The sequence below is a fragment of the Bison bison genome, unplaced genomic scaffold, assembly GCF_000754665.1.
Source record: "Bison bison bison isolate TAMUID 2011002044 unplaced genomic scaffold, Bison_UMD1.0 scf7180017862837, whole genome shotgun sequence".
NCBI lineage: Eukaryota > Metazoa > Chordata > Mammalia > Artiodactyla > Bovidae > Bison > Bison bison.
This window is the reverse complement of record NW_011493409.1, coordinates 17,379-29,301: the sequence shown is the minus strand read 5'-3', so window position 1 is coordinate 29,301 and position 11,923 is coordinate 17,379. Positions and strand designations below refer to the sequence as shown.

At 55.4% G+C, this 11,923-nt stretch overlaps 1 protein-coding gene and 1 pseudogene across 2 annotated transcripts in view; both read right to left on the bottom strand.

The window, feature by feature from the left end:
• Positions 1-5,205: 5,205 nt before the first annotated feature.
• On the bottom strand, positions 5,206-6,489 carry LOC104983480 (annotated as a pseudogene). The gene has a single exon (XR_824656.1). The product of XR_824656.1 is annotated as a farnesyl pyrophosphate synthase pseudogene (transcript).
• Positions 6,490-7,347: 858 nt separating this feature from the next.
• The window catches only part of LOC104983482 (chromosome unknown open reading frame, human C14orf80), a 10,892-nt gene continuing 6,316 nt past the window's right edge, over positions 7,348-11,923 (bottom strand). Inside the window, exons 4-6 of the mRNA XM_010832916.1 lie at positions 11,810-11,896; positions 11,151-11,318; positions 7,348-10,649 (exon numbers count right to left, since the gene is read on the bottom strand). Of these exons, the coding sequence (XP_010831218.1) occupies positions 10,134-10,649; positions 11,151-11,318; positions 11,810-11,896 (771 nt within the window). The 3' untranslated portion in view covers positions 7,348-10,133. The remainder of the gene's footprint in view (positions 10,650-11,150; positions 11,319-11,809; positions 11,897-11,923) is intronic.

The following is an 11,923-nucleotide window of genomic DNA, read 5'->3' as shown; positions in this document are numbered from 1 at the left end:
TCTACAGCTAATGTGATAGTTAATTCTGAAGGATTGGGTGTTTTACTTTAAGATCAGAAAGAAGGCAAAGATGTCCTCTGTATCCACTCAGTTCAGTTCAGTTCAGTTCAGTCACTCAGTCGTGTCCGACTCTTTGTGACCCCGTGAATTGCAGCACGCCAGGCCTCCCTGTCCATCACCAACTCCCAGAGTTCACTCAAACTCACATCTGTCGAGTCAGTGATGCCATCCAGCCATCTCATCCTCTGTCGTCCCCTTCTCCTCCTGCCCCCAATCCCTCCCAGCATCAGAGTCTTTTCCAGTGAGTCAGCTCTTCGCATGAGGTGGTGTAATCACTACTATTCACTATTGGACTAGCAGTCCTGGCCAATGCAATCAAATAAAAATAAATGACATGCATAATAGAAAGTGAGAAGACTCTATTCATGCGTGCATGTGTGAGTGTGTGCTAAGTCACTTCAGTTGTGTCTGATTCCTTGTGACCCCATGGCCTGTAGCCCATCAGGCTCCTCTGTCCATGGGATTCTTCAGGCAGGAATACTAGAATGGGCTGTCATGACCTTCTGCAGGGGATCTTGCCAACCCAGGGATCAAACCCACATCTTTTTTGTCTCCTGCATTGGCAGGCAGGTTCTTGACCACTGAGCTACCTGGGAAACCCCCTCTCTATTCATAGATGACAATAAAGTCTATATATAAAATCCCAAATATTCTACTTAAAAATATCTAAGTACAAATAAGTGAGCTTAATAAGGGTGTAGGATACAAGGTCAAAACAACTTCAATTCTGCTTCTACTGGAAGCAGACAAGTGAAAACCAAAAATTTTAGAGGAATAACACTTTAGCTCCCCTCAAAATTAAATACTTTGATATAAATCTAACAAAACATGTATAGGATCTGTGTGATGAAACTTGCAAAATGCTGATGAAAGAAATCAAGGATTAAATAAATAGAAAACTGTGATCATGAGATAGAAGATGCAATGTAGTCAAGATGCCAGTCTCCTCCAAAATGACCTACTGATATAATGCAACTCCAATCAAAACCCGTGGAGGAAATTTTGTAGATATAGACAAGGTCACTCTAAAATTTATATAGAAATGCAAAGGAATGAGAGTAAGCAAGACAATTCTGGAAAGAAGGGGAGAAGTTGGAGGACTCTCACTAACCAATTTTAAGAGTTATTGTAGGGGACTTCTCTGGTGGCCCAGTGGCTAAGACTCTACTCCCAACGCAAGGGGCCCAGGTTCAATCCTTGGTCAGGGAACTAAATCGCACATGCTGCACCTAAGACCTAGGGGAGCCAAATAAATAATTTGAAAAAAAGACATTGTAAATCTGAAGTAATCAAAACAGTTGGTATTGTCAAAGGATAAGCACATAGATCTATATGAACAAACTCGAGTCCAGAAATAAACCCACAGCAGTGTGATCGAGTTTTTAATCAGACTTATTATAATTCACACACTGTGCCATTTACACATTTGAAGTTTACAATTCAAAGTCTTTTAGTATATTGACACATGTCACGATCATAGAACATTTTCATCACCCCCAAAAAGAAGCCTCAGACTTATTAGCAATCACTCCCCAATTCTTCCCCAATTTCCCAAACTCTAGGCAACCACTAATCTGTTCTTTGCCTATTCTGGACACTTCCTGCTAATAGAATCAAACAATGCGGTCTTTTTTTTTTTCATACAATGCGGTCTTCTGTGACTTATTTCAGGAAGCAAATGCATCTGTCATTACTTTATTCTTCTTTATTGCCAAGTAACCTTCCATCATTTACTCCAGATTTATCAGTTGGACATTTATGTTGTTCCCACTTTTTGGCTATAAATAATGCTTCGATGGACACTTTGTACAAGATTTTTTTTCTGAACAAGACTTTCTGTGGACATGTGTCTTCATTTCTCTTGAGTGTATGCCCAGGAGTGGAATTGCTGGGTCATGAGGTAAGTCCACGTTTAACAATCTGAGGAACTGCTGGTCTTCAGACTGTTGTACGTTCTCACCAGCAGCATATCAGGGCCCCGATTTCTTCACATTCTCCCCAGTGACTGTTACGTGTCAGTATTTCTGACCACAGCCCCCCGGGGGTGAAGGGGCATCTATTTCCTCGCAGCTGGAGTTGCCTTTCCCACTGGGGCTCATGACGCTGGGCATCCCCTCATCTGCTGACTGCTCAAGTGTGTATCTTCTGTGGAGAACATCTGTTCAAACCCACTACCCATTTTCCCACTGTGCTATGGTCCTCTTACTGTTGAGTTGCAAGAAGGAATTCTTTTTATGTTTTGGATACAAGTCTCTTGAAAGCGGCAGGTTCCTTCCATCAGCCTGAGGAAGCTGCTTCCCACTCCTGCTTTGTTGAGCGCAACCAATAAGCTCTAACTAAGGTGTGAAGGTGATTCGACAGAGAAGGGATAGAATTTTCACTAACTGGACATTCATATGCCAAAAAAAAAAAAAAAAAAATCCTTAAGCTAACCTAATATCTAACACAAAAATTAACACAAAGTGGTTAGTATGTCTAAATGTAAAAACTATAAATTTGCAGAAGGAAACATAAAAGGAAATCTTCATGACCTGGGACTGGTCAAAAAAAAAAAAAAGCCGTGACACCAAAGGCACAGCCCACAAGAGATAAAGTGATAAACGGGACCTCGTCAAAATCAAAAGCCTTTACTCTGCAAAAGTCAAGTTCAGGACTTCCCTGGTCCAGGAGTTAACACTCCACATTCCCAGGCCTTCCCTGGTGGCCTAGTGGTTAAGGATCCAGCCGCCAATGCAGGGGTTATGGGTTTGATCCCTGGTCTGGGAAGGTCCCACATGCCACAGGGCAACTCAGCCCGATCGCCACAACGACCAAGCCCATGTGCCTAGAGCCCACGCTCCACAACAGAGAAGCCCAGCACGCGATGAGACGCCCGCACGCCACCAGTCACTCCTGCGAGCCACAACTAGAGAATGCTCACGCACAGCGATGGAGATCCAGTGCAGCCAAATAAACAAAGCTTAAAACAAAAAAGGCTCCACACTCCCAGTGCAGGGGCACAGGTTCAATCCCTGGCCAAGGAACAAACAGCCTGAGTACTACCCAGTGTGACCAAGAAAAAAGTTTCAAGGCCTAATTAATTCCTATCTTAATAAGTTATTCCAAAAAATAGATGGCAGAGGCTATGATGAGGCCAATGTAGCCTTGATTCCATAACAGAAAAAGGGAAATACAAAGAAAAACGGAGAAGAAAGAAAGTCATAGGCCTATTTCCCCTCGAGTTTTCCCCTTATGATAAAGTAAAGGAGAAAATCATATGACTGTCTTAATTAATGAAGATAAACTATTTGGTAGTTATGATTCTAAAAAGGCTCTTAGGAAAATAAGAGTGGAAGGAAACTTTCTAAAAGTTGTACAAAGTTACGTAGAGCACAGATGGTGCTGTACTTCACGGGGAAACCTGAGGCGTGTGCCCTTGAAGACTAAGAACAGCACCACCATGCTGACTGGTAAGCGTCAGCAAGACAGCCAAAACGAAGCTACCGCCACCACAGGCTCTTTCTACACCAGCAACCGCAGACAGCACGTCTCTTCATTTAGAACCTCTACTGGCTCTGCTCCTAAGGGCGAACCCTGACGAAACGCAGGGGCTGAGAGCAGGGTGCTGCTGGTGCGTGAACTGCCCGGTGGGAGAGGAGGGGACTGAGCGTGGAGAAGCTGACAGCACAGAGCCAGGAGGCCAGGGCATGCTTGTGTGTAGACAGTGTTGGAAACTGGCTCACTGCATGGAAGAGATCTGGATTCCTGCCTGATTCCACACAGAGGCAGACTCTGGATGGAATGAAGCAAAAACTGAAGAAGGAAATGCGGAGAACATGACACGAGACAGAAACACATCTTCAAATGCTAACTGTAAAAAGCAAGAGGCAAAACCATAATTCAATTAAAACAAAATTTAAATTTTCTATTCAACAAAGGGAAACCATGAGCAAATCTTTAGCCAACGACAGAATGGAAAGTGAAAGTGAAAGTCACTCAGTCATGTCCGACTCTTTGCGACCCTGTCCCAACACTCCATGGAATTCTCCAGGCCAGAATACTGGAGTGGGTAGCCTTTCCCTTCTCCGGGGGATCTTCCCAACCCAGGGGTCGAACTGGAACCTGCTGCATTGTAGGCAGATTCTTTATCAACTGAGCTACAAGGGGGACAGAATGGAGAAGATATCTATAATGTGTGAAACCAATGATGTGTTCATATCTTGAATTTTCAAAGAACTCCTACAAAGCAATTTTTGAAAGTCAGCAAACATCAGGCAAAAATCCATGTGGATCGGTTAATTCAGGTGGCGGCGTTCAATCTGATTAATATTTGAAATAAAATTTAAAAATAAATAAATGGTTAGGATGGCATAAAAAAGAATGAAATAATGCCACTTTTCGCAACATAGGTGGGTCCAGACATCACACTACTAGGGGAAGTAAGTCACAAAGAGAAATATTAATATTGTATATCATTCACGAGTGGGAACTAAAAAATGATACAGATGAATTTATTTACAGAACCGAAACAGACTCAGGACTTCCCTGGTGGTCGAGTGGTTGGGAGTCTGACTGCCAGTGCAAGGGACAGGGCTTCGATCCCTGGTCTGCGAGGATTCCACATGTGCCGAGCAGCTAAGCCTGTAAGCCACAACTCCTGAAGCCCGTGAGCCTAGAGCCTGTGCTCCAGGAGAAAAGCCGCTGCAGTGAGAAGCCGGGCACCACAGAAAAGACCAGCCCGGGCCACAGCTAGAGGACGGCTGAACACAGCAGCGAAGGCCCAGTGCAGCCAAAAGTCATCAACCAATTAATTTTAAAAAAAGAAGAAACAGACTCACAGACATAGGAGGAAAAAAACCTTATGGTCACAGAAGGGAAAAGGGGTAGGGAAGAATCAGTCAGGAATACGGGATTGAGATCCCCTGGAGGAGGGAATGGCAACCCTCTCCAGGGTTCTTGCCTGGAGAAGTCCAAGGACAGAGGAGCCTGGGGTCACAGAGTCAGACACAACTGAGCGACGGACACTTTGACTTCCATGGTATTAAAGATACAGTCTACTAAATGTGAAACAGATAGGCAACCAAGATCTACTGTATAACACAGGGAAATACATTCAATATCTTGTCATCACCTGTAATGGAGAAGAATCTGAAATATATATGTAATTGAATCATTTTGCTATATACCCAAAACTAACACAGTATTATAAATCTACTATATTTCAATTTTTTTTTTCACAGGTTAGACAATAATTTATTGAGAAGCCTCCCTTCCCCACCTTCACAGACTCTAGGTCACTTTTTCCGCTTGTAGATCTTTTGTGCTAACCCCAGGAAGATGGCTGGGGGCAGGGGCGCAGCCTACTGCTCGATGAGACCCATAATGTGGTTGTAACTGTCTTCCTCGTATTGCATGTACACAGCCGACAGATTCATCTCCTCGTAGAGCGCCTTCACTCGGGCCACCTTCTCAGCCTCCTTCTGCCCGTAGTTCTCCTGCAGGATTTGGCGCTGTTCTGGAGAGGCCCGCTGCAGACACTGAACCACCAGCCAGCTGCACTTGTCCTGATGTCTGTGCCGATCTTACCCGTCACACTGGGGTCCCCAAAGAGATCGAGGTAATCATCCTGAATCTGAAAGAACTCTCCCATCTCCAGCACGATCTTCTTGGCATGGGCATGCTCCTTCTCCCCATCAATGCCCGCCATATACATGGCAGCAGCTACAGGAAGGTAAAAGGAGTAGAAAGCTGTCTTGTACTTGACAGTAGACTTATACCTCTTTTCTGTGAATCTGCCAAGATCCACGTTGCCCTGGGGGGCTGTGATGAGGTCCAAGGTCTGTCCGATCTCAGTTTGATCTCGATCAGGTCCAGGTAATAGGGCTGCTCCCGACAGTACAGCTTCAACAGGCGGTGGATGGATGATTCCAGAAGGAAAGCATCATTGATAGCATCCGAACCTATGCCTGGCTTCTGATACCAGCAGGTCTTCCCCCATCGGGTGAGGGATGAGTCCATAATGTCATCTGACACCAGGAAGAAGGCTTGGAGCAGTTCCACACACCAGCCCACAGTCAGGGCCCGCTGTAGACTGTCAGGATCTTCTTTCCTGGGCTCCACAAGCTCTCGGAACGTCACCACCACTGTCAAACCCCGATTGTACTTGCCTCCGATGGCATTGTATTCCAGGACCTCCTTGAGTCGGGTAATGGCATCTCCTACTCTGGGTGCCCAATGTCCTCCTCAGTCAGCACCTTCACAGTCTGGGAGAAGTGCTGGATGAAATCCTGCCTTTCTTGGGCATAAGCATCCAATTTCTGGTCTCCATTCATTCTGAGGGAGGAGTAAAATGCTCTGTTCCTGGATGCGGGTTGCAGATCTATATTTCAATTTTTAAAAAATGATTTTGTGTTCACGTTCAGTCGTGTCCAACTCTTTGTGACCCCATGGACTGTAGCCCACCAGGCTCCTCTGTCCATGGGATTCTCCAGGCAAGAACACTGGAGTGGGTTGCCATGCCCTCTTCCCGGGATCTTCCCCACCCAGGGGTTGAACCTGTGCCTCCAGTGTCTGCTACATTGGCAGGCAGATTAAGATGGCAAATTTAATGTTGTGTTTTTTACCACAATTTAATAATGTCCCTAAATGGGAAGGGGAGATGGGACTTGTAAATAAAGACCAGAAGAGGGAATTCCCTGTTGGCCCAGTGGATGAGACTCCACACTCCCAGTGCAGGAGGACCTATTCAACCCCTCGCTGGGGATCTCAGGTCCCACACACCACAACCCAGCCCCGGAGCCCCAGCTGGACAGGCCACAGTGAAGACACAGGGCTGCTAAAACAAGAGACAGAGGCTAGAAGAAGAAAAACAGCTTTAAAGACAAGCCACCAGCGGACACGCCCGACAGCCAAGAGAGCGACAGACCCCAGGCGCCAGCCCGACCCTCACCCACCCTTCACTGAGCCCCAGACGCTCCCCACCTGGGCCAGAGGGGCCGTTCAGAACCAAGACGGGACCTGGCCCTGGACAGGGTACCACCTCCCCCACCAGAGACAGGAGAGCCTGCAGCCCGTGCCGCTCCTACGCAGTCTCCCCAGAAGCACCCCCTTTCCTGACCCCGCTCCTGGACAGGACACTCAGCACCCAGTCCTCCCTGCCCACTCCCCACACCTGCCCCCGGCGGGGCTGCTCTAAGTCCTCCCCGCCCATTCCCCACCCTCAGCAGGGCTGCTCTGACCACTGCTGTCACCTCAGGCCTCCCCACCCCACAGGGCACGCCCCTACCCCTTATGCAGGTTCGTGTGGGTGCCCACTCTCCCCCAGACACCGGGGGTGGGCGGGTGGGGGTGGCCCCCACCCGCCCCCAGCCCCAGGGCAGGCACGGGCACCGCGGTGGTCCTGGCTGTCGGACGAGTGGAGAATCAGCCCCCACCCCACCAAGCGGAGAGCCCGCTGCTCGGCCGCACTTGGCAGCCAGGACCCAGCTGAGGCCCCAGAGCTCACAGGCACCTCGTGGGCAGCAGCCACACCCACGGGGAGGGCACGGGTGGCCAGCTGGGCCCCGCCAACAGGGACTGTCTCCTACATGCCACTCAGAGATGATCCTGCTCACCCGCACCTGGACTTCAGCGGGATCGGGGAACACCCTCAGGCCACCTGGAGGGGCGTCTGGGGGGACTGTGGTCCTGACTAGTCAGCCACGCCCCCAGGCCAAGGTCGACCAGTGCAGATAAGGTGAGGGAGATGGGGGCCAGCCAGCGGGCAGGGAGGTCCAGCGCCCGGAGGACCATGGAGACGGAGCGGCGGGGATAAGAGTCTGGGCGCGGGCAGCAGAGCCACCCGGCTGCAGGGGGCACCTGGGCCCTCGCCCTGCCTTCTAAGGCCACGGGTGACCCAGGACAGGGGCATGGGGGCGAGTGGGACCCTAGAGCCGCATGTCCCCAAGGTCACACGCGCGTGATCAGCGCCTTTTTTTGGCCACATCAAGCGAGGATCTTAGGTCCTCGACCGGAGGGTGGAACCGGCGCACCCTGCAGCAGAAGCATGGAGTCTCACGGCGGGACCGCCAGGGAGGCCCGGCGGGGGCGAGCCCTCCCTGCCTGAATCACGGCTGTTCTGCTTGCAGGTCTCCTGCACGTCTTCTGCGACGGGCTTGTGTTCTAGAAGACTTGGAGCTTCGGCCCCTGGACCCCAGGAGGCCTCGGCAGGGGGCCCGCGTGCCGAGCCTCACTCCTTGCCTCTCCCCTTGGGGGCTGCGCGGTTCGAATCCAGGCACCCCGCCCCCGCCCCACACCTCACCCACAGGCAGCCCTGCCCGTCGCCCCTGGTTACAGCGAAGGTTCATCTGATTGCCCGTTTTCTCTCCTGTGGGGCCCCTGGACAGACAGCTCCATCCGCTGCACTCCAGCCTTGACACACAGCAGGTGTCGCAACAAGCTGCCGCTCCAGCTCCTTTCAGTGACCGGGCCTCCGCCTCAATGCAGCGAGTCCCCACCGAACGGGGCGCGGTGTGCTCACCTCCTGCAGGGCTGTGTCTGCGGGTGGGAGGCCGGGCTGGCTCCAGGACACACGTGGGTCTGGCTGCCCCACGCGACGCCAGGGGTTGGGGGCAGGATCTGAGCCCAGGGGTCCAGCCTGTAAACCTGTCACATCACAAGCAGAAGGGGACTCTGGTGGCCAGCAGGCCAGGGGGAGTGCAGAGGTGGAGAGGCAGCGGAGGGTCAGAGAAGGAGCCGGTGAGGTCTGAGGCCCAGGGCAGATTCTCTGGGGCCTCTGGCCTGCCCACTGGACCTCAGCCCCCCGGAGTGGCCGGATTGTGACCAGGCTCATTTATTACGACAGCAGGAGGAGCCCGACCCCAGGGGCCCAGCCTGCACCCCGCAACCTGGGCAAGCTCCTGTCTCAGGGTCACCACAGGGGCCCCCACCGCCCACCAGCCTGGCCTCTCAGGCTGGGCCACCTCGTGTTTCAGGATCAGCACCCCAAGTCCCACAGACACACGGACACACGGGGGTTCTGGCTGAAGTGTCCTGGGCCTGCGGGTCAGCGGAGCAGCGACAGCCCTGAGGCACTGAGCTCCCACTTGTGTTTCTAAAGCTCGGGCCCCGAAGGCCGTGGCCATCACGGCCCCAGAGGATCCACAGGAGTCAGGGCATCCTTCTGTGGACTTGTTACCGTCCGGCAGGCAGGAGGGTGGTGGCAGGGAAATGAGAAGCGGCCTCAACACCTGAGGTGGAGGGCCTGGGTCAGGTGCCTGGACCCCAACTGCAGGCAGCAGGGAGCCACAGCCTTGGCAGGAGGGCTCTGGCCAGGGAGGGGGTGCAGGGAACCCAGAGGCCGGCCGCGGGGTAGGGTCAGACAGGCAGTCCTCAGAGGGGCATCCACTCACCGCTGCCGGCTCTGGCCGATGCTCCAGAGGCCAGTGCAGAGGCGCCATGGGCATGCCCCCACCCGGGACAAAGGCCTGCACCAGCTGGTGCCCCCAGGCATGGGCCAGCGCTCCCCAGGCGGACGGCAAAGTACCAATGAGAACGTACCCTGGGGGCCCAGGGACCTGGGGAACAGGGCAGCCTGGCCCAGGAGGCCAGGCCCCATCTGTGCCCACAGGGGGCGGGGCGTGAGCACGAGAAGCCAAGCTCCCAGGACGGGGACAGGCTGGCTCTGGCGGGACATCCCCGGACAGACAGCTCTTTGTCAGGCGGGCCCTGCTCCTGCATGGCCTTGGAAACAAAGCCGCTCTGTCTGCAGCGGCCTCCCCCCTGGGCCCCTGGGCACCGCCCCCAAGGGCAGAGCAGAGCCCCCACCCAGGGCTCCCGTCGGGCATTCTGATCTGACACTCACGCATAACCACACACGTCCCAGGCACAGGCTGGCCCAAGTGGGGTGTGCAGAGGCACCCAGGGCACACTGCCCAACACCCGCCCCGTGCTGCAGGCCGTGCCCGTCTGTCCAGCACCCGGGCAGCCCTGGGCTGGCCCCGCCTCACCACTCTGCCCAGGGGCCCTCCCTGGGCCTGAGGGGCGCCCATCTCCCCAGAGAGGCCAGCTGGAGCCTCGGCTCTGCCAGCAGGCCTCCACAGTGTTCCTCAGAGTGCTCAGCAAGGCCTGACGCCCACGGCACCACGGTGGGCTGCCACGACCTCCTGGGGGCAGAGCCGGGGCCTGCTCCAGGCCCGCAGGGCGCAGGCGCGCTCTGCCCGAGGTGGGGCCCCAGGGCCCAGAGCCTGCACCGCTGGGGATGGACCCTGCCCGTCCAAGGCCGTGCGGACTCGGGGGCGCCTACAGCGCTCAGCGTGCGGGCGCGGGACCCAGATGAGGCCAGGTCGCGCTCCTGCCAGCCTGGCCAGCTCTTGCCGACACTGGCCCTGCAGCTGGCGCAGCGCCGCCTCCAGGCAGGCCTCCCGGGCCCTGAGCGCCTCTGTCGCCTCGGCGGCCCACAGGCCCGGGCCGCCAGGCACCTTGGCCTCGGTCCTCACCAGCCGGCGGGGCCCGTGGGGCCGGGCCCGGCCCTCGTCCTGCTCCCAGGCCCGCTGCAGGGCTGCCAGGTCCTGCGCCACAGCCGTCTGCAGGGCCCGCCTTGCGGCTCTCCACTCGGGCCCGTGGCCACCAACCTGCACAGGAGACGGCAGCAAGTGAGCCAAGGACGAGCCGTCTACCAGGACACTCCCCGGGCTCCCTGGCTCTCACTGAGCCTGACCCCCGCCCCAGCCCCGCAGCAGCCCCTCCCGTTGCCTAGACGTCACTGCTCCGAGGCCTGGTCCCTCCAGGCTGTCTCACCCTCATCGAGCACCTCAGCCCCAAGCCAGGGGCACTAGGCGCCTGGGACGTGGCCCACCACCCTGCCTCGGGCCCAGCTCCTCCCTGAGGCGTGGCGGGGAACTGGGCCTGGCTGCTCCCTGCAGGCCGAGTCCCAGGGGCCTACTCAGGGCCCAGGGCACAGACCCGGGGAGCCCACCATCAGCCCCACCCAGCACTCCAGCCATCCAACAGGGTTGCTGGGGTGAGGCACCGGGGAGTCTGGCAGGTGAGCCCACGTCTTCCAAACAGAGCGAAGGGAGCAACCCCAGCATGGAAGTCCACGGTCAAGTGGCCCAGGCCCACAGCCAGCTCACCACAGCCTGCCAGGCGGCCCGCCGGGCCTCTGCCGCCTCCCGCAGTTCCTCCTGCAAGGTCTGCAGCTCCCGCGCCAGCAGCCGCACCGCTCCAGGCCCTGGCTCGGGGATCCTGGGCAGAAACGTGAGCGGTGAGGCCTCCGGGGAGCAGGCGTCCAGGACTGTGTCCTGCAGGGAGAGACCTCAGTGAGAAGGAGGCTGGCAGGCCTGGGCCTCGACCATGGGCCAGGTTCCCCAGCCAGCGGGGACAGCGAGCAGGGCTCAGCTCCCACCCCTAGGTCACAGAGGGGGCTGGACCGACCCTCACCCCCAGGGGCCTGGACACCAGGGACGCACAGAGGGCAAACTTCCAGAAGGCTGAGACCCCCTGAGGAGTCTGGGTCTCCTCAGGAGCTGGGAAGGGTGGAGATGGGACAGACGGATGTCTGAAAGAGCCCCACACTTGAAACCCAAGGCCCAGGTGAAAAACCAGCTTCAGGGTTGGGTGAGGGGGCGTCCCCGAGACCTCTCTTCTCGCCTGGAAAATGGGAAGACCCACCAAGGCCCAGGGCTGCTGTGGCCAGGGCAGGGCAGGGCAGGGCAGGGGAGGGGAGGGTTGGGATGGGAGGGGAGGGGTGTGGAGGGGAAGGACAGGCAGGGGGTGGGGGGTGCCTCCTGACCATCCACTGCCAGAAGATGAGCTCCCGGTGCCGCCACTCCAGGGCCGCCTCCAGCCGCGCATTCTCCATCTCCAGCCGCCGCAACAGCTGCAAGGCAGATCGGAAGAGCACACG